The following is a 21,279-nucleotide window of genomic DNA, read 5'->3' as shown; positions in this document are numbered from 1 at the left end:
AGCGGAAGAAGACACGATGCAGCCTGTTACCATATGCTTTCCCCTAGATTCCGATCTGGAGAATGGCTGCTGCATGACACCCAGCTTCTTTTCATGTCTCGCCCGGGGTTCCGGCATACCACACAGAGGGGACAGGCTTTCCACGGCAAGGCTTTCCGCCAACCAGTACGCATCGGGCTCTGGTGCAGGAGGACCTTTGATGCTAATCTTGTGACCGGAGAACCCACAGGGCGGCGCTAACGGAACATCTTTCCTGGAAGAAGACCGGGGTGCCACCCTCCAGACCACCCAAAGTGTGGATGGCTTAATTGGACCCGCGGTTCTGGGACCGTTGTCTCGGCGTTCGCTAATGTGCGGGTCGATAATTTGCGCGACAACCTGAATCACAGGCTTTTGAGAACGACTGTACCGGCAGGCGGGTTTCTTCTCTTCCGCTTGGAAGAGGCCAGCAAGTGGCCAAGTTGGGGATAGGGTGTAATCGGACTAGAATAACCGATATGCGAACTAACCTTTCGGTAAACTCAGAATGCCTGAAAGGTCCTCATGTGGAAGCCCTCACTCCATATTCCTTCGTGCTTTTATTACCTTTTTTCACCCAGGCAGCTAAATGGGCACTCGACAACTACACACCCATCCGCCCGGGTACCTTGCCTTGGAGGCAGAGGTGTGACCGTGATCCATGGAGGGGTTACACGCATGGAAAGGAGCATAGCGCCTTGATCTCGCTGCACTAGCGGTACTGCGTGCCGTTGCCAGTTCTTAAAGACCTTGGGAACTTCAGATACCAAGATGTCGCCTAGTATGCAGTCCAAGGCTGCTCGTCTCAGCCGTCCGGGGTGGCGTTGCGTCCCTTCCGTAAGGTGTGCTCGTCTACATGTTACAGGGCTGATCTGGTGTAAAGCGGGGATTCCTCGATGTGGATTTAACAGCTGTCTATGAAGGGTTTGGGCTTGCAATGCTGATTCGGGCATTATATTCACACTCCCAAGCTGATAGTCCGAGCTTAGAAGATTATGCTGCGGCGGCATCTTGAACGCCAACAATGACCATTCTTGCCATAATCTCAGCTGTGCCATGCGCTGAAATAGGGCTTCTAGTTGCCTCCTACTATTTTTTGTGAATTGTGCGATCTTTGTATAACATCGTCACTGAGCCCAGCCCTCTTGAGTTCACTCAAAAAGACTAAGTAAACATGAAATAGTGTAGGCCAAATGGGAAGGATGACATAGACAGTGTAGACATTTGAGTGATGGCATTTTGACTTACATCAAGAAGCTAGAGACTTCACTTAGGATATTGACTACATCTAAGAGCCAGCACTTGAGTCAGTAGACAAGTGGACGAGAAGCCTGAAAGTCTATTGTCTTACTTTATCTGTCTCCGAATATGGTATGTCAGTCGGTAGACCTGTCCACTTTCCTTCGGAATATCAGCACTCTCAGATATGCCGCAAAAACAACTGTGAGTAACATTGCCAGACCAGTGAATAGCTGAACACCGAGATAGCTTCCAGTCGATCCCAAGATAGCGCCAGCGATTGGCGGCCCAATGAGTGAACCGATTCCTTTGAGCACAGCAACAAAACCAAGTCTCGTTCCCAGGATGCCAAGATCATTAGTTATGCTCGCTAGAACGACCGGAGCCAGAGTAACGACACTCGCGCAGAAAAAGCCATACAAAACTGCAAACGCCACGTTGCCGGCAGCGTTATTCACGCTGATCCAGTAGAAAATGGTAATGGCGGTCATGGTACAAATTCCAATGTAGGTATTCAGGACACCAAATCTGTCGGCAATGAGGGAAGGCAAAATACGTCCGGGGATACCGACCGCGTTGAGTATCACAAGTAAATATTTGGCCAGCGCCGCGCCCTCCATTCCGTGCGATTGTGCGTAGCTTTGAATGTAGTAGAGAGGCTGGAAGAATGCGAGATTGCTGAAGAAGATAGCAACGCATTGGACCACATATCTAGCATCTAGGAGGCCAGCGATTTCGGCGATTTCTCTTAGCGAGTTGTTCTTTGTTATCAATGTCTTCGCGCCCTTGGTGCGAGGTCGTGCCACAATCACGGCATAGCAAGACATGGCTAAAGTGACGAAACCTATCACTCGGACAGTCCACGGAAAGCCTATTCGAGGCTGCAAGCTCTCGAAAATGAGAGGATAAATGGTAGCTCCCAAACTGCTTCCAACGGTCGCCACCCCCATTGCCAACGCCCTTCGGGCTGTGAAGTAGGCAGGAACCAAGGTGATGGCGACGATGTACAGGCAGCTGGAGCCGATCCCAACACAGAAGCCCTGCGCAAGTAAGAACTGATAGTACTGTGTGCTGATGCTGGTCATCATGAAGCCAAAGACGACGAGAAATGTTCCTGTCAATAGCATGGATCGAGCGTAGCCGAGGTCATAGAGCGGGCCGAATATGACGCCCCCAGCCATGAGGAAGAAGACTTGGACTGAGCCAATCCATGCAATGGCTGAAGATGAGTCGCTTGTGAGCAGTGTGGTTTCATAGTAAGTCTGGAAAGCACCAAAGCCGTTGAGCAGCCCCCTGCGTTGAGAGGCGTCAGTCGAGCGCAATTGAGGTAAGGAGAAGGGACAAAGCCTCCCAGATACGGAGCGAAGACTCACAAGCTGTTCCAGTAGAGTGCAAAAGCCGACGAAACTTGGAGCCAAGCTACCATTCCTCCATCAGTAGCTGGCGATTGTTGAACCACGGTTCCAGGTTCTGTTGACGATGGCGCCGGAACCGGGCGCCCATCCTTAAATTTGTCGTCTTCTCGAGGCCCGACCGGGAAGGGCTCAACCACGGGCGGTCGAGTATGCAATACTTCGTCCTTGGTCATTTTTTCGGAGCATGACCCATCAAGATCATGGTGCAATTCTGTTGTAGTTGTAGATCGAGGTTTCCAAGTTCAATACTCTGATGCTGCAGCGCCGGAGTGGATTAGCGGCAAAAGCGGCAGCTGTGACCGGCATCGGAGAGCGGCTGTTGAACTCGGATAAAGACGGATCCAGGGTGCTTCTGCGAAGCCGAACCAAGCCCACTCCTCGGATTCACGACCGCTTACGCTCTATCAGTACTGCGTGTATCTGATGGGATTCATTTCTGAGTAAGTTGATAAGTCCATTACTTCAGCTCAATACATTGATCGTTGTGTACGTTAATTACCATCGTCTTCCCGCAGCTTTAAATCATTTGTTACACAAGTAATCCATGGTAATCTATAATGTTAGCCGGTCAAGTGCTGAGCCATCTCGGTCGTTGACACAATTGCAAAAATGAGATCATGAGATGAGTAGTATTGCTATTCACAGACTTGAACAAAGTATACATAAAATAGCATACAATAATCTTAACGAACCTTCAAGCGCACGTAGCACTGCACAGGCTTCCGTGTAAGGCTTGTAATACTTTCATAACTCGACAAGTTCTCTGGGCACTTTTGGAACTCGAATGACCAGATCAAGAGGGTGATCAAAAGCTTCATTTCCATGTATGCCAGCTTTCGTCCGAAGCAACCGCGAAGTCCAAGGCCGAAGGGCAAGGTCGGTCCAGCAGAAGCATTGTATTCATCATTACCCTTCTCATCCCGTACAAGCCAACGGTCCGGCTCGAACCTGCCCATCTCGTGGGAGTCCCAGACCCTGGAACCAAAATCGGCGGCTGCTTTTCTCGAAGATGGGCTCCGCAGGCGTTCCTCAATCTCATATCCCGGCTCAGTAAAGCTTGGGCCCTGGTTTGGGACGATAACGGTGGTACCCCTGGGGATGACATGGCCTAAGATGACTGTATCTTCTCTGCATTCTCGATCTTGACTGGTCGCTGTATGAGCAAGCCGAAGCATCTCCTCAATAACTGCGTCCAGGTACGGTATGTTTGCGTCGCAAATCTCAGCGTGTGTAGGAAGACGACCCTCACTACTTGCTGCGGTGTGAAAGCTCTGAATGCTTTCAAAAAGTCTTTGCTGAACTGCTTGGTCATCCGCAATGAATTGATGCCCCAACAGAGGGTTGTGCTCGTCGTGTCATGTCCAGCAACAACAAAGCCGGCAGACTAAGAAAGAATTAGGTCAGTAAGTTATCTAGCGTCGTTCCTTCTCAAGTTCGTCTCACCTCAGCTCTCATAGTCTCGATCCAGTCAGGAAGAAGGTGGCCTTCTTTCTCCATGACACTGTTCAGTCTCCGCACCATCAAGTCAATTGCAGACTTAACGTGTTTGTCCTCATTGTCAACATCCCGAAGTTGAGTTTTGAATCTGTCCGATGCCTGCAGGACCTGGTCAACGAGAAAATCGTCTCGCACCGCTCTTCCTCGGCGTACACTCGGTCTCAGCCCAATGACTGACCAAGCAAGCTTCGGAAACCCGGTCATTGCTACCCCGCCAACGTTTTCTGCCGACTGCAGGGTTGCCTCCAGGCCAGGATCGATAGACGCAGTTGGAAATTCCAGTACGTCAGTATAGTGTGCTGAGCTCTGTTCGGCCATTCCGTTGGCGGCTGACATCGACGCTAATAACTCAACTTGAGGTATCAGAGCCCTCATAGGAGCAGCGTCGCCAAAGCCGAAGTCCAAGACAGCATCTAGAGCAGCGTAGAAGACATCATTCTCCGCAGAAAAGGCTCTCCCTTCAGCAAGATACGCTTTCCTTTTCCAGAGATCCAGAAGGCACAAAGCGCTCTTATAGATATTAGGAGCCGCTACCCTATAAAGAAATACCGGGGTCATCAAATCCTAGAGTAAACGGCGTTAAGCCTTCCATTACAGCCCGGTCTTAAGTATAATATAGAAAAACTTCGCCTCGCCAGATAAGACATTACTCATAAAGCTAGATCGGTCAAGCTCTTTTCGACGTAAAAGAATGTCTTGCCCCTCTTAGAAGTCTACGATTACTACAGTGGGTTTCGTAAGAGGGCCCAGCCAGACTTAAAAGATAGGACTGTTATGGCGACGGGACTAGGCTACTATCCAACTGAGGAGGTTACCGGGTAATTCTCTCTTCATATCCGGGATATCACCGAAAATGCTCTTTGCAGCGTGTTTGCTGTATGGAATGCCAGGTATGGGCTTCGGCAGGATGCTCTGGTAAAGGATGTACAAAATTGGCAAGACCGCGGTGAAGGGGGCCAAAACGGCCAGCCATTGTATAGGATTGGTGGTATCCAGCATGTCTGCCATGATTGGGATTGTATTTACAGTTCTTATGTGGTGAAGATCAAAAGTGACTGCCCAGTATACCTTATATGTGAAATAGCGAATGGAACATCGATGTCTTGCATCCTGGTACAAAATGAAAGGTCATTGTCATGCGGCAGATACGTTTTGCTCCATTAAGAAGGATGCCTGGGTCAGTCCTCTTGATAGGATAGAAGCCAGACCAAAAGGTTTGCGTCAAAGGACGCCACAGCGGAAGGCTCCAACGGAGCTTGTAGTTGAGCCGACCAAGATCGGAACGGGAGCGGAGACTAAGTCCAGCTCCGGTGTCTCAGCGCTTTTTTGCTGCCAAACTAGCAAGCTATTCACTTGAGACCCAGAGATAGTCAGTGCACATCGTACTGGCTTTCAGGTATTGAATGAGATCTCAGTCTTCACTGCTTCGCAGCTGCACTACTTAATACTCAAATTTTGGATGTTGGAGGGCTATCATAACGATACCCCCCCTACTGAGTCTCCGGTCTTTTACACCTAGATCGTGATCATCACAGAGAAGACACTGAGAGTTCGAATGGCTGGACTGGAACGGAGTCGGCTTGTTCTGGCTCCGACTCCGGCGGCTGCTCAAATGAATACTTCAACTCTGCATTTGAGTTTCTGTCCCACCGGATTTAAACGGGCTACAGCAATCATGCGGGATACAGGGCTACAGCTATTAGGAACATGAAGAGATCGACAAATTGTTCTTACAGATAGCAAGCTTCATTAGCGATCGTATGTAGTTGCATCGTTGAAATTCTTCCTAAGTATTAGATAAGTAAAGTAAGTATCTACGTGATCCTTTTCAGACAAGAAGCGGAAAGCTGGCAGGAACCACACAGTACAGAAGTCCCATCAGATAGCACTCGCAATGATCTTCGCAGCCGCCACCTCGGCAACACCGTACGCAGCTGTCTGGATGTGGCCAGACACAATAACGGGCACAATACTGTTGTCAACTACTCGCAGATTCTGCGTACCATAAACCCGCAGATCAGCATCGACGACACCACCCTCAGCCTTGGGAAGAAGAGAGCATGTTCCGACCGGGTGGTAGAAACTCGTCACCGTGTTGACGGCGAACTCACGGAACTGATCGTCAGTCAAAACGTCCGGGCCCGGCTCTGTCTCAACTTCCCAGACGGCCTTGAGGGGTCCCGCCTCGGCAATCTTGCGCGCAAACTTGGCGCCCTCGACGGCAGCCTTGATGTCGTGCTCGTTGCTCAAGAACTTAGGGTCGATGATGGGCTTGCCGGTGGGGTTCGCGGGATCAATGTGCACGTTGCCCCGGCTGAGGGCATGCATGACGGTGCTGAAGATGGTGATGAACTTGCCGGAACCAGGGTATCCAGCCGCGCCGACGTAGTTTGCGTCAAAGATGAGTTCATAGTCCGGGACGGAGTCGTCTTTAAGGAACTCGAGCTTCTTCTTGTCAATGGGGCTGGTGCTGTTGCCAAACTCCGCCTCTGCAAGAGCAATGATCTCAGCCTGAGCCGATTGATCTATTTGCCCCCAGTTCAGAAAGCCGTAAGCCGCGGTTGTGTAGTCGTAGAGAGACACCTCGCCATCGATCCACTTTCGCAGCTCAGCGGTGGCGTTAGCACCGCTAGAGTCAAAGATAAGCGCATCGAAGGAGTCGAACTCATCCTTCAGACGATAGACGTTGGACGTTCGGATGTGGTCTTGGTAGTTCTCACCGACGCCAGGCAAGTCAATGAGCGGCTCAACACCGGCGGCTTTGAGCACAGCTGTCTGACCAATACCAGACAACTCGAGCAGACCAGGGCTCTGGATAGAACCGGCAGACAAAATGACCTCCTTGACAGCATTGACAACCGTGCCGTCGGCCAGCGTCACACCGGTAGCCGTGTAATCGTTACCATAAGTCTTATCAAGATTGACCTTAACGACCTGGGCACTGGTCCTCACCTCAAGGTTCGACCCTGCAAGTGGAAGATAGCTGTTGGCGCTGTAAGACCGGGAGTAGTCGGTGTTGTCGATGTTGGTGCCCTGGAACATGATACCAATGGGGTTGCCGTGCATGTTACCTTCCTCGTTTATAGGAAGGCCGAGCTCCGTTCCGGCTGGTTGCCATGTGTTGAGGACATCATACACCACACGGTTGTAGGTGTTACGGATGGGGCCAGAGCGACCACGAGGGTCTTTGTCGGAGCCCGTAAAGTTCTCCGACTTGGTCATGGCCTCGATCATGACATCCCACGTCCAGCCTTCGCTACCCATCTCGCCCCAAGCCTCGTACTCGGCCGCAGCGGCGCGGTCATAGCAAAGGTAGTTCATGGCTGACGAGCCACCGAGAACTTTGCCGCGGTTGACGGGGATCTGACGGCCACCGAGAGCGCTCTGGCCAACTGACGTGAAGTTCCAGTCATATTCCGTCCCCAGAATCGAGCCTCTCAGACCAGGTACATTGATGCGAAGCTCTTCTGGAGCAGATGGGCCAGCTTCGAGAAGCAAGATATGAGCTTCGGGAAGACCAAGACTCAGGCGGGTAGCCAGAGCTGAGCCCGCTGTCCCGCCACCTACGATTATCTATCTCCTCTGTAAGCACATGCAAGGAACTTTCCGCAAAATTCGACGCGAAGTGTGACTTACGTAGTCGTAAGATTGAGCTGAAGTGCAGGAAATAGCACTGAGCAGCACCAGCGCTGGCCACGTTTTGAGGAAGGGCATTTCGGGCAGCTTAATGATAACAAAGGAAGATTTCTCACTTGGCCGATTCCAACGGATAGTCGATGCGTGGTGGTGCCATAGGGGCCATTATTGGGCGGACAAGCGCCGTAATTTGTAAGTGCGGCCTTCATTCGACTCCCAAGCCTCAAATGGCTGTTTATCGGGGGACTTACCTTCTTCTGCGTAGTAAACTTCTAGTCGAGGGATCTCCTCCGCTTCTTTGCATTACGCAGAGATTATTCATGCGTTCGCTCTGTGGAATGAAGCTCGCGGTCCATATCCTGGACGGTGAAGAACCCAACCCTGAACCAACAATTCGAAGTCTCCTGAAAATTTCGGATGCGACGTTGACCAACCAAAAAAGAGGACTCACCCATTGGTTCTGCCACGCAAACAATGGCGCAGACCACAACTACTATTACTGCGTGTGCGTATTATGTTAAGGTACCAACACAGACAGGGGGTTGTTGACCCTAGTCCAGACTTGGTTCTTCAGTCGTGTGTGCCCCGCGATGTTGGCCTCGCATACCGTATTCGGTATCTTAATCGCGCATAATATAATGGGATGGTATGATTCTGTGGTCACTACCAGATAACGTTGAGCCATGTAATTAAAAGACCATGTTCATGATGGTAGGTTGTGTCGTAATCATAATACGAAAAGGCTAGACGGCCGGAATAGTGTAAAGAACGTCGGTTCATATCTTCCTTCGATATGGAATCGTCGATGATCACTGGACTATGCCTCGTCTGATTGGAAGTTTGGAAACATAGAAGTTACTGATGTTAACTGAGTGCTTCTTACTTCTAGTCCTGTCCACGGGACTGACCCGCGAGTGGGCGGATGCGGGTGGCCCCGAGAACGTTCCCCAGGCACACAAAAGTCATGCCAGAACAAGCACAGCGGCTCATCGGAGATTCTACAGCAATAATACGCGTTAAGCCGGCATGATGGTTCCGGATGAGCCCTTGCCAGTGGGACCAGCTTTGGGTGCGAAGAATGGGCGTCCACAAGGCGGCGTGGTCGGCTCTCCCCACATGCGATAGCGATGGATGCATGCACAAGCGGTTCGATTAAGATTGATACTAAGGCGTGGCTAGCGGACGCGGAGTTACCAACGTTCGATCCTGAAAGGCGGGTCCGGGGAAGCGTCCCCTTCATATGATGTGACGTCCGACATAAGTACATGGCCGTTCACTTGATGCGCCTGATAATCGAATCTTAGCTTTGATGCAGGTAAAATTTCGTCCCATGCTGTCTTTACGAGCTCTGATGATGTCGTTTTATTCTACAGTATGTTTGAGAGAAAAAAAGATAATGATTGATGCGTATTAGGCTAAGTTCATGGCACACAGAATGGCCAAGTCCCCTGTTTTACGAAGTCCGTTTTCCCAATCTCCACATTTGGTAACTTGGCCCGGTTTCAAGGGCCAGGGTCCCAGCCTGAATATTGCAGACATTTTACCTAATGATTGGTTCCAACAGCCAAGCCGGGACACCAATACCATAGACTGCGTTGGTTAGGTGCCATCGCTGCATGCGCGTTCTTCCTTCAGTGCATCTTTACCCTTGGAACGTGGGCTCAGGACAGCATCTTCCGCAGAACGCTACGAAAAGTCTTGGGAGGGGTTACGTTCCCTGGGCAGTGTAACCGTTGCTACAGTTGACAGTGATCCAACCTGCTTGGCACTGAGCATGACACCCAAGGTAGCCCTTGCTCATGTCGATGTTGGTGTCTACACGAAGTGCTCGTGCCATTCCATTTGTGACCAACGACTTCGGATCGTATATTTCAAGCCAGAGTCTGCAAACAAAGGAGAAAGCTCATATCAGATACCCGAAAGGCCTCAAGCAATCCTAGTATCTGAAAGAAGGTCTCGTGTATAGGGGTCAGCGTATTGAAAACCTATCCCTATTGCCGATGTTGAGCGAGCTCCTGCCAGAGTACCAGAGTAAAGCAGTCTATGGTCTCTGAGAACGAATAGCTGGGCTATCTCAGAGCACGACGAGTTCAAATACTTGACGATATTATTGACACGGTGTTGTTCGGTGAATGATACTTCAGTACTTCTCCCCTCTCTCGTTCCAGGGCCGATCGTGCCTCGGGGCAGCGACGTAGGGGTCGAGATATCATCCCTATTCAGGGCTAGGCATAGCTTTGGTATAGCAAGACTAACAAGATCTGGTCGCAATGGAGGAAAGCACTGTGTTCGACGCAAGGGTACCCGGCGTGTTGTCCTTGCCGGGTTTACCGTTCCTGCGGTGGCTGAATCCATTCAAGCTACCATAGACGGCAGCGTCTGCAACAGGGGAACCTTTCGTCAGCATTTCTTGGTTTTCGTGTCTGTGGGCCACGGTCTGAAGGAACCAACTACCACCCTACCAAGAAGTATGATGAGACGAACTTCCTCTAACGGACCCTGCTTGTTCCTTTTCCAGTGATCTCTGCTATCTCGGCAACACAGACACTACCCCTGGATCCAGCGGACCAGTCCTTCTTGCTCCTCGATGCAGCAGAGAGTTCGTCACAGTCACACGCATCTCACCTCCCGCAAAATGGCATCCGTTCGAGCCGTTCAAGCTTCAGCACGCAGATACTAGTCTGCTCCCTTTTTCACTCTCGGAAAAACATATCATAAAGTTGTTTCTCGGGGGCCGATCTGCCTCCTCCCCTGGGAGTCTTCGATCAAGATCGGTGACCTTAGTTTTCAGATCCCGCTGCTCGTTTCAACTCTTTAACAAACATCACCAACAGCTATGGCCGACAACGAAGCACATGCAATTAGAACCGAGTCGAATGGCCCTCTTGTGAATGGTATTGCCATTGGCTTTGTTATTGCTTCGGCCTCGGTCCTCTCCCTTCGACTCTATACTCGTTTGGTTCTGCTAAAAACGGCTGGAAAGGATGATTGGACCATGTTGGTTGCCATGGTAAGAGGGACTGGAACTATTGTGACACTTGAATGGCGACTCTAACGTGTGAAAAAGCTGTTTGCTCTTGTAGTTGGAGTAGGCACAGTCTTTGGTACGTTTTGTCTAGAGTTTCAACCCCGAGCAGGAGACTGAGGTACAATATTAACAATTTGAGCACCCTAGAAGTAAAATATGGTATGGGTAGACATGTTGAAAACGTTTCAGCAGAGGAGACCATGGAACAGTTGAAGGTCTGCGCATCTTCCACTCTTTCGAATACTCGGCCAATCAAGTGTTCAGGAACGGCTGACTTGGAAGTGAGCAGTATCTTCTCATCGTCATTCTGCATTACAACATGGGAATGAACGTCGTCAAGGTTTCATTCTTGCTCCAGTATCGGCGTGTGTTCGTGTCGAAAGTAGTTCAGAGAGTCTGCTTCTGGGCAATGGTATATGTCGTGATATGGGCGTGCATCCAGGCCACTCTTCTCGGGCTTTCTTGCCTGCCTATCGCCATTATCGTGCCCAGCACCGCCGACTTTTGCCTCGATACGCTACCTATTTGGTACTTTTCATCTGCTATGAGTCTAGCAACAGATTTCATGATCTTCTGTATCCCTTTGCCCTCTGTCCTCAGGCTTCAACTTCCTAAAAAGCAGAAGGCCATGTTATTTGGTATCTTCTGTCTTGGCTTTTTGTGAGTCTCAATCCTGCAAGGCTTTTGTCCCTAACCCTCTTTCTTACTGTCTTTCGCTGGGACGACAACATCGTTGTTCGGGGTACGCTGGCTGACTTTCGGACTCTTCCTATAGCGTCTGTATCATCTCAGTCTACCGCATGTTCACCCTCCGCACAGCCGTCTCAAGCAACGACCCGCCATGGGAGAATATCGGCGCCGCAATCTGGTCCGCCATCGAGCTCAATACTTCCATCATATGCGCCTCTCTGCCAACTATCCGGCCCCTTCTCTCTAAGTGGCTTCCGGGCGCGGGATTATCATCCGCTCACAACAAAACCAGTGCGTACAATCGATATGGCTCCTCCTCAGGCATGGGACGCGGAACCTTCAAGGAGCTTAAGAGTGGACAACGAGAGATCAGCACTGAAGAGCTCGTTCTCAATGATATGAACGCCAATCAGTCAAGCAGTATGCCTTCGGTATACGCACACATCACAGCCGACCCAGAGATGGGGCACAGGGATCGAAGGAATAGGGGCAATCATCAAAATCAGATCATGGTGACCACCGAGACGATGATCAAGGAGGGTAGGCAATCTGGTACTAGCAGAAACGCTTAGAGGCCTGGGAATCATTAAACTGAGGAGGAAGCCAGTATACCTGTCCTCTCGCACAATTTCGAGGTCATTATGGATGAAAGGCTCAAGAGGCTCCAGATGGGTTCTACGCACAGCGTATGCCGTATGTCTGATAGCCATCAATTGAAACCTTTCAGGCTTCTCCGTTGCCTACCTCATTACAACCACGTAAAGTAATGGGCAATTATTTGCACAAATCGAAGTAGAGGTTGTCTATTATTCTCGAGGCTCACTCATCCGTGTGCAGTGGTGCACCTGGTCCGTCGTGCTTAGCCATCCAAGGAACCGGAGGCAGGACTGGTGTGGCAGGACTGGTGTCCACATTGAGCCGAATGCCTTTCATGATTTTTAGACTCCGTAATGACTTAAAGTGCCTTCATTTGAGTCAAATATTCGGCTCGGGCAACACATCCGGCCTTCAACTCCACATTGCACCGGCCAAGGTACCGAGATGACCCACTAAAGCGCGGCGAGACCGTGCCGTGCAGTGCCGCGCTGTCTCCGAGTGGATACTCTCACGGACTATCAGTATCCCCGAACTCCGCCATGCTACTTCCAGGTAACCAGCCGTGGCTCACCCTATTGGATGATTGTGGGTCTCCAGCAACGCACCCTTGTATGTCATCGCATACGCTGATTGGCTTGCAGCCAATGTCCCGCGCAGCCTTGGGAAATCTGGGGCCGAGCCGATCAGAGCTCCCACGCGCAGCCTTCACACCTTTCACCTTTTTCCCAATCCTTCCCTCCCACCAACCACCCCAATCGGTTTTGCCAGGTCCCCATATACACATAGCCGACATCACTATCGCGAACAGATCGCCGACCGACGCCATGTCACAACTTGGTTCGGTGGCCTTGGCCAATGGCTCCGCGACGCCAAAGAAAGTCGCCTACTTCTACGATTCCGACATTGGTAATTATGCCTATGTTACCGGTCACCCCATGAAGCCCCATCGCATACGCCTCGCACACAGCTTGATCATGCACTACGATTTGTTCAAGAACATGGAGATATATGTATGTCATGTGTTTCAACCGTCGCGCCCTCATGGCTTCTAACGTGAGAATCTTAGCGCGCGAAACCTGCGACAAGGGGAGAGATGACCCAATTCCATACAGACGAGTACATCGACTTCCTCCAGAAGGTCACTCCCGACAACATGGACGCCTATCAGAAGGAACAGGGAAAATATAATGTCGGAGATGATTGCCCCGTTTTTGACGGCCTATTTGAGTTCTGCGGCATCAGCGCTGGCGGTAGCATGGAGGGTGCTGCCCGTCTCAATCGTCAAAAGTGCGATATTGCAGTCAACTGGGCCGGTGGTCTTCATCACGCCAAGAAGAGCGAGGCCAGTGGTTTCTGCTACGTCAACGGTACTAGAGAATCCCTACAGCTTCAGTGCCATTCTTGGATCGCCTGCTAACTGTCACTAGACATCGTCCTCGGCATCCTCGAATTGCTGCGTTTCAAGAAGCGCGTCCTCTACATCGACATCGACGTTCACCACGGCGACGGTGTTGAAGAAGCATTCTATACAACCGACCGAGTCATGACCGTTTCCTTCCACAAATACGGCGAGTACTTCCCTGGTACTGGAGAGCTGCGCGACATTGGTATCGGCACCGGCAAGCACTACGCTGTCAACTTTCCTCTCCGCGATGGTATCGACGACACTTCGTACAAGTCAATTTTCGAGCCAGTCATTGAGCACGTCATGAAATTCTATCAACCCGAAGCTGTTGTACTGCAGTGTGGTGGCGACAGTTTGTCCGGCGATCGCTTGGGCTGCTTCAACCTTAGTATGGAGGGCCACGCCAACTGTGTTGGGTACGTCAAGAGCTTTGGCTTGCCGACCTTGGTCCTGGGTGGTGGTGGATACACCATGCGCAACGTCGCTCGCACATGGGCGTTTGAGACTGGTGTTCTCGTTGGCAAGCACCTTCCCAAGACGCTTCCTTACAACGAATACTACGAAGTAGGTTCCTTGCTCGCATTGTGACCAGCCAACAACTGTTTACTGACCCCGTCTTAGTACTATGCTCCCGACTTCGAACTAAACGTCCGCCCATCGAATATGGAGAACTCCAACAGCTTCGAATATCTGGAGAAGATCAAGGCCGCTGTCATCGACAACCTGAGACATACCCAGCCTGCCCCCTCCGTCCAGATGCAAGATGTGCCTCGCCAACCCTTTGGTGGCATGACGGACGAGGAAGAAGCGGAGCTAAACGATATGGACGAAGACGAGAATGCCGACGACCGAATGACACAGCGCCGATGGGACCAGCGCACCCGGAACGAAGCCGAGTTCGAGGACAGCGATGACGAAGATATGGATCAGGCAAACGGCATGACGCGTCCTCGGAATGCCAAGAAGCGCACCTTCGGTGACTACCGACAAGCTGAAGGCGAGGTCGACAGTGGAGCGCCCTCGCCCGTGAATGGTGCTGCCGAGGGTGAAGAAGCCCCCAACGCCGAGCCGATTGTGGATGCCGACATTACTCTTGAGAACCCCGCTGAACCCGAAGATACATCCGACAAGTCAGTCCCAGAAAAGGAGGCCGCTCCCGAGGCCTCGAAAGAGGATGCCGTCGATGAGGATGGTGATGTTGGCATGGAAGATGGAGCGGATGTTGAGGAGGGAACAACCACAATCAAGAAGGAGGAAGTCGAGGCGGAACCCGTCCCGGTAGCTGAGAAGGAAGAAAAGACGGAGAAGACACCTTCACGCCAGCCTTCCGCCGATCCTGCAACTGAGCCGCCCGTCGCAGAAACGACAGAGACAACCAAAGCCACCGAGGCTGCCAAGGAACCTGCTAAGGAAACAGAGACGGCGGCAGCGAGCAAGGAGACTGAGGCTGCCGAGGCTAACGAGTCCAAGCCCGAGGTCGCAGCCGAAGAACCAGCTGCTGAAGCCAAAGCAACTACTCCAGAAAAAGAAAAGGACACTACCGAGAAACCAGAGGCCAAGGCCGCTGAGCCCGAGGTAGACAAGATGGACGTTGACGAAAAGCCGGCCGAGGAGGAAGCCAAAAAGGAATAGTGGTACAAGATGCCCCTTGTCCCTTTTCTTTTCCGCGGTGGCAAAAAACAGAAATGCAGCACACCACCTATGATGCAACGTTGGGTTCAAGTCAGCACGCTCGCGGGAGGGGTGCGAGAGTATTGGGCGTTCAAGGATAGGTATTTGAGGGGATTTCTTAGCATGGAACTCTGGGATTGTTGTTTGTGCGTGGTTTTCGGTGATACTCTCATACACTCCTTGCAAAGTATTGTTCCGGCGGGAGGAGATCGCCGGCTGTATTATAGATAGCCAAGGCGCAGTAGTACCTTGCCAGCAGCGATTTTAGTTAAACTGAGTAATATGTCGCAGATAATTTGTATTCGCCGAGTGATTCTATGATTCTAGAAGTATGTCTTTTGATTGAAACAGCTGTCAAATAACGCTGGTGCTATGACATGCCGGAAGACGCCTCGTCAGGTTCCTAGTTGCTCTCGCAGGATAGAATACCCTGATTCTGCTACAAGATGTCCCGAACCCTCTCATATTGATTGAGTTCCCAACACACGACAAGCGTAGAGTAAACGGTGGCTTTCTCACTGTGTTATGTCCGGGCTCCTACTGCCTAACCTCTTACAACTCAAGCATACCTTACTTTAGGAGTTATCCCACATTCTCCAGTAAGCCATCTACAGTCAATATCCTGCGTCAATTGTTCACAGTCCCTGAATTCTAAACTTCTGTGGCGCCGCCCTGGATCTATCCCCAAACGTCGTACCAGTGACGATGTGATATCATTGAGTATCCCTGTAATCATCGAAGACCCAAACATCCACGGATCGACTCAACATCCTTCATCGTCCCTCATCACAGCTAGCTAGGCCTGTCATTGTCCCATTTATCCCGAACTAAGCTGCTCCTCGACGCCACGGGAGATACTCCAGGAAGCCGCGGCTGCCCCGACGTATCCCAAACAACAGCGCCAAAGTACCCTCCGTCCTCCGGGCTGGGTCCTCTGTCGGTATGTCGCCGCGGTGGAGGCTTCAATGGCGTAGGCAGTTCTGCTTCAGGGGCGTCAACGGATAGGAACCGTACGCCTTCCTCGGTTTCGACCCTTGTGAGTGGTATCGTCGTCTCTCGCTGCGGCGAGTCTTCGTATGGGGATGAGTCGTGGTATGGTGTGATGTGCACCGCGGGAGGGGGCAGGATCCCGGGGACGTCACTGAGATCTATCCGCGGATGCGGTGCTCGACCACCGCCGCTGGCCTCAACGTCGCGATAGATTTCCCGGTGGTCGCTGGTCGGATGTTCACACGAATCGTCGCGTGAGCGCCTCGTCTTGCTTTTGACCCCGCCGTCACCATCGGACTGCGTGTAGAGCTCTGTGTCGGCGCTCTCTTCGATGTTGGGTCGGAGGTAGGAAGGCGGTCGCGCCCTTGAGCTCTTTCCGCCGATTAAAGGGCGGAGAGTGGGGACGCAGAGGCAGATTATGGCGCAGCTTAGCTCTGTGATTGACCAGATTCCGGCGATGACGGTGTTATATGTTGTGTCGGTGGAGGTTGATGAGCTCTTGAGTGTTGTGAGGCGGATAACTGAGATGGCGCAGGTGCTGCCAGACATGTCAGCGGAGACCGTTACCAAGCATACGGTGACTGGCAGAGGAGACTTACAAGAAGCCGAGTCCAAACGTCGCCATTAGCACTACCTTTTGCCTCACCGGCAGACGAATTGTCCGCAGCAGCGGCACTGGCATGAGGAAGATGACGATGTCGGTGAAGAGGTTTATCGACGACCCGATGATCCACCAGTCGAGAAGCCTTATGCATCGGCCGGGGACTGTGTGGTCCCAGAGGCTCCTAAGTGGAATACAGGCCAAGCAGATTGAAACCACCTGTGATATTCCAAAGGCGACAATAAAGATTAAGAAGATATTACATAACTTTTGAAAGGCCGGTAATGGAAAGACGCGCCGGTACTGAAGAAGAAAGGTTGATTTGATCAATGGGTAGGCCTGTTTATCTAGTCAACTTCTGCCGCCCTCGGAGAAATGGTCTAATGAGACGCACGACTTGATAGATGGCGACAGCCGTGATTGCAATCTAGATGGCGTGTGAGTACATTCTTCCTTGTCATTGCTTCCGACTATGCTGTGACTACCTCTTGAGACTTGAGAAACTTATCTCTAGGCAACGTAGCTTGGTGTAATCCATCGCCAAAGTGAGTATCTGTGTCGTCCAACGAATCAGCAGGTGATCTTACACCTGATGCGGTGAAGAGGCTACCTACTTATAAGCATCAAAAGTCCAACAATGAAGACGAGAACCTTGGTTTCGAGTAGTCAGCGGTCAGTGGCCGACTTCGAGGCCATCTCGGGTTTGCGAACGCACAGAAGATGCCACCAACGCCGAATCATCCCAGCCCCATTTCCTCAGCAGAAAAGCGCGGACGTGGATTCTGAGGGCCGTGACGAGAGTCGAGAGAAACAGGGCCGTGACCGTGACGCCGATGACGAGAGGCTGTCGCGTTTCGGTTGGATCCACCGGTGGAATGCCTGGGGTCGCTGCCTGTTCATCGTCTACAGTTATCGAGTCCATTTTCCAGTATTTCAATCTCGCCTCTCCCCCAAAAGAAGCTCGGACGAGCGATGTGGTGATCTAGGAGCTATACTGGGAGAGATCTTGTCGGACGGTGCTCGAAGGTTGCTACGTGCTCCCTGTGAAGTTCGGCATTGAAAACCGCGAAAAAGAGATCTTAGATCATGGTCTACTGGTGCTTGGAGTCGCTGCTCGAGATCGCAAGGCACCATGCACGTCGGAATTTGGTGTTGTAGCGGAATAGACTATGGATGGGAGTGGGATGGGAGCGAAGAAGCAAGGCAAGGTCAAGTGTTGACAATCCCGAGAACAGGGCACACCAATCTCAATCATACATCGCACGAGGAGCGCCCATGATTGAGTTGGAGCTAGGAGCAGAGTTGTCGCGTGTGCCAGGATCACGGAGCGACGAGCACGCCTGAAATGGGCGCTTTCTTTGAGTTCGCCATGACTCGCCCTATCCTGCGGCCATCGTAATTTGTAAAGCGTAAATTTCGCGATGCTGCGCTGCGTTTTCCGAAGCGCAGTGACGTCGTGGAATCCTCTGGTCGTAGGACCAGAGGATGGCTTCAATGGAAGCGGGGACACGAATCACAAGGTGCGTCTTTCCTCAAGGTTCGAGTTGGCATCTCCAAGGTGACATCGCTGCGTGGTGCTTTGAGCGATATCTTCTTGGCTCGGCGATGAGGATCACCATCCTTTCCCACCTATCTCGTTTGTTCTTCTCTGCAGATTCGGCGCAGGAGATCCGACCGCCGCGGCTCGATGTTCGGGACCGTCGCGCCTATCATTTTGCCTCCAGTGAGACCACACTTTTCCATACGTTTCGTTCTCTGCAGCCCTCAAGGCTTTGAGCTTCTCCCACTATGTCGATCTAGACAGTCTTTCCGAATACGTCTAGCCTCGTCTGTTGTTTTCTTCAGATGGACTGGCTGTTTGTTTGAAATCACGGAACTCAAAATCGGCGTGGATGGGTTGCTCGGTTTCCGGGCATTCTCGTCCCTTCAGACCATCTGGTATTCAAAAACGATGTCGCGCTGTGTTGTGGAAAGATGGTGAACTGGAGGCTGACATGGATACTCTCCGCAAGCCGGGCATTGAATCATAACAACCGCTGAGCCGCTACCTGATTGAGTCAGGAGCCCGTGAAGTTGGCAGTGGACGTTGACATATCGCAAATGTTGTGTTCTGAGGATGATGTGACTGTAATTGATGATGGTCTAAGTAAAGGCGGCAGATATTCATCTTTGACTTGAAATAGAGTAGAGGGTAGCAACAAGGTGTTTAGTTGAGTGGATGCTATGGGGCGTAACCATTCTAAATGCCGGGGGTTAGTGACGTCGACTTGTCATTTGCGCGAGAAGCAGTCCCAAGGATTGCCATCGCTCAAGAATAGCATCGATGAGTTCCGAGCATTACTCTGATCGTTTCCAGTGCGATACTTACCCAACACGAAGCCTTGAGCAAGATAAGTCGGCCGGACGAGGAGGCTAGTGAAGAGTAAAGTAGATGATGGATTCATCCTCAGGGACTGAACGCAGTGGGGGATGACCCGGTAGTGTGGCTGGAGAGCTTCGGCATGTCAGTCTAGCCGAATGCGGCACTACATGTGGCTTGACCACTCACACTTCACATCTCAAACTGTCGTCCAACAACGGATTTTCACACTTCAAAATTGGAATGGAAAAATCGGGTTGCCGTTCAACGATATCAAGTCGGGGTTTTTATTTGATTCAATAAGTGACAGAATAGGACTAAGCCGGATAGCCCTATCTTTTGCGGTGAGCTCCTTCCCACACCGATACAGCTCCTAAGGTCAGACACGTGACTGTTTGTCAGCCAGGCACGGGCAGTACGTACCGGACCAGGCTAGCTCCGCCGCCGGGACCATTTTCGCCAGGCTGCTCAGAGCTGTCGTCAACACCACTCAACTCCACGACCCAGCTGCTTCCATCCGCCTCCATCACCCCAACCTACGCCCCTCCAAATCGACACGAACACCTCCTTCCGCGACAGCATTTCGACGACGCCAGCTCAATCCTCCATCTTTACATCTTCACCAACGTTCACAGCATCACAATGGAGCGCTTTAGGAACATGCTCCAGTCCCAAGGCCTCGGTGGCCTGGGCAGCCAACCCGGAACCGTAAGAGCATCCCACCTTGTCGAGCTGCCTTGACAGCTCCGATTGTCCAGGCCCTCGCAACGTTATACTTACGCCGTTTTGCAGGATAACACACAGCTTATCGACAACTCCGAGACCGTCTACATCTCCTCCCTTGCCCTCCTCAAGATGCTGCGACACGGCCGCGCTGGTGTTCCCATGGAAGTCATGGGTCTGATGCTGGGAGAGTTCGTCGACGACTTCACGGTACGCGTGGTGGATGTTTTCGCCATGCCCCAAAGTGGTACCGGCGTTAGTGTAGAGGCCGTCGACCCTGTTTTCCAGATGAAGATGATGGACATGTTGAGACAAACCGGAAGGTGAGTTCGGACCCCGCCATCCCTACCCTAGCCATATCGCAGTCGCATATACTGACAAACATGTTGCAAATAGACCCGAGGCCGTCGTTGGATGGTACCATTCCCATCCTGGTTTCGGATGCTGGCTTTCATCCGTCGATATCAACACCCAGCAGTCCTTCGAGCAGCTTACCCCGCGTGCTGTCGCCGTCGTCGTCGACCCCATTCAGTCCGTCAAGGGCAAGGTTGTCATTGACGCCTTCCGCCTGATCAACCCTCAGTCCCTTATGCTGGGCCAAGAGCCCCGGCAAAGCACGAGTAACTTGGGCCACCTCAACAAACCCTCAATCCAGGCCCTCATCCACGGCCTCAACAGACACTACTACTCCATCGGCATCAACTACCGAAAGACGGCGCTCGAGGAGAACATGCTCATGAACCTGCACAAGCACGTTTGGACCGAGGCATTGGAGATGAACGACTTCAGACACGAGGGCGACTGCAACAAGGAGCGCTTGGAGCGTCTTGTCAGCCTTGCGGAAGGCTATGAGAAGCGCGTCAAGGAAGAAACCGAATTGACAAAGGACCAGCTCAAGACCCGCTATGTCGGCAAGCTCGACCCCAAGAAGCATTTGGAGGACGTCGGCCAGCAGCTGATTGAGGACAACATTGTGTCCGTCTCGAGACAGATGATCGACAAGGAAGCGACGATGCCTAAGAAGGACGGACCGGCGGGTGGCAAGGATCAATCGAACGGTGACTCGATGGATGTGGAAGAGGAGTTGTGAGGGAGTTTAGGGCCATGATTCAGGAACGGTCTAGGGCGGGATACAAGGACTTTGCCAGCACTGTACGATTAGGCGTTTAGGTGGACGGGAACCCAACATCTAGAGGACCCGCCAGGCATAAGACGACTATGAACTCAAGGTTTTGGCCCATGACATGAATGAAGTATTGACCGTACGACTTTCCTAGCGCCGAATCCCCCAAAAGCCAGGCGCCACTGCAAATATCTCTGTTCTAGTTACACCAGGCAATGGGAGAATGACACCTTTGTTGCTTGTTAAGCCATTCAACGCACTCCAGTGTGCTCAAAGGCGAAGTGCAT

The 21,279-nt window shown here is 51.7% G+C and overlaps 7 protein-coding genes across 7 annotated transcripts; 3 read left to right on the top strand and 4 right to left on the bottom strand.

Moving 5' to 3' along the window:
* Nucleotides 1-1,394: 1,394 nt before the first annotated feature.
* On the bottom strand, nt 1,395-2,845 carry HER10_EVM0003245 (uncharacterized protein; the record flags this gene model as incomplete). Its single annotated transcript, XM_035472929.1, has 2 exons — nt 1,395-2,550; nt 2,631-2,845. 2 exons carry the CDS (start codon nt 2,843-2,845, stop codon nt 1,395-1,397), a joined length of 1,371 nt encoding a protein of 456 aa, XP_035337035.1.
* Nucleotides 2,846-3,355: 510 nt separating this feature from the next.
* On the bottom strand, nt 3,356-5,177 carry HER10_EVM0013212 (cytochrome P450; the record flags this gene model as incomplete). The annotated part of the gene is made up of 4 exons (XM_035482576.1): nt 3,356-4,018; nt 4,116-4,704; nt 4,765-4,871; nt 4,965-5,177. The coding sequence occupies 4 exons, from the start codon at nt 5,175-5,177 to the stop codon at nt 3,356-3,358; spliced, it is 1,572 nt and encodes a 523-aa protein (XP_035337853.1).
* An 870-nt stretch (nt 5,178-6,047) lies between these two features.
* Nucleotides 6,048-7,883, bottom strand: HER10_EVM0010161 (GMC oxidoreductase; the record flags this gene model as incomplete). The annotated part of the gene is made up of 2 exons (XM_035479630.1): nt 6,048-7,742; nt 7,806-7,883. The coding sequence occupies 2 exons, from the start codon at nt 7,881-7,883 to the stop codon at nt 6,048-6,050; spliced, it is 1,773 nt and encodes a 590-aa protein (XP_035337608.1).
* Nucleotides 7,884-10,641: 2,758 nt separating this feature from the next.
* On the top strand, nt 10,642-12,095 carry HER10_EVM0008019 (uncharacterized protein; the record flags this gene model as incomplete). Its single annotated transcript, XM_035477556.1, has 5 exons — nt 10,642-10,815; nt 10,873-10,909; nt 10,981-11,048; nt 11,123-11,493; nt 11,609-12,095. 5 exons carry the CDS (start codon nt 10,642-10,644, stop codon nt 12,093-12,095), a joined length of 1,137 nt encoding a protein of 378 aa, XP_035337413.1.
* Nucleotides 12,096-12,838: 743 nt separating this feature from the next.
* HER10_EVM0010127 (histone deacetylase) lies at nt 12,839-15,438 on the top strand. The gene is made up of 4 exons (XM_035479596.1): nt 12,839-13,130; nt 13,187-13,487; nt 13,548-14,089; nt 14,147-15,438. The coding sequence occupies exons 1-4, from the start codon at nt 12,945-12,947 to the stop codon at nt 15,155-15,157; spliced, it is 2,040 nt and encodes a 679-aa protein (XP_035337603.1). The 5' UTR covers nt 12,839-12,944; the 3' UTR covers nt 15,158-15,438.
* A 550-nt stretch (nt 15,439-15,988) lies between these two features.
* Nucleotides 15,989-17,709, bottom strand: HER10_EVM0012787 (uncharacterized protein; the record flags this gene model as incomplete). The annotated part of the gene is made up of 5 exons (XM_035482172.1): nt 15,989-16,724; nt 16,786-17,126; nt 17,270-17,340; nt 17,402-17,438; nt 17,503-17,709. The coding sequence occupies 5 exons, from the start codon at nt 17,707-17,709 to the stop codon at nt 15,989-15,991; spliced, it is 1,392 nt and encodes a 463-aa protein (XP_035337819.1).
* A 1,683-nt stretch (nt 17,710-19,392) lies between these two features.
* On the top strand, nt 19,393-21,097 carry HER10_EVM0002267 (Mov34/MPN/PAD-1 family protein). The gene is made up of 3 exons (XM_035471987.1): nt 19,393-19,854; nt 19,939-20,192; nt 20,266-21,097. Exons 1-3 carry the CDS (start codon nt 19,789-19,791, stop codon nt 20,957-20,959), a joined length of 1,014 nt encoding a protein of 337 aa, XP_035336965.1. The 5' UTR covers nt 19,393-19,788; the 3' UTR covers nt 20,960-21,097.
* Nucleotides 21,098-21,279: the final 182 nt, after the last annotated feature.

This window comes from Colletotrichum scovillei (genome assembly GCF_011075155.1).
Source record: "Colletotrichum scovillei strain TJNH1 chromosome Unknown Contig00002, whole genome shotgun sequence".
NCBI lineage: Eukaryota > Fungi > Ascomycota > Sordariomycetes > Glomerellales > Glomerellaceae > Colletotrichum > Colletotrichum scovillei.
This window is presented reverse-complemented; position numbering and strand designations above follow the sequence as displayed.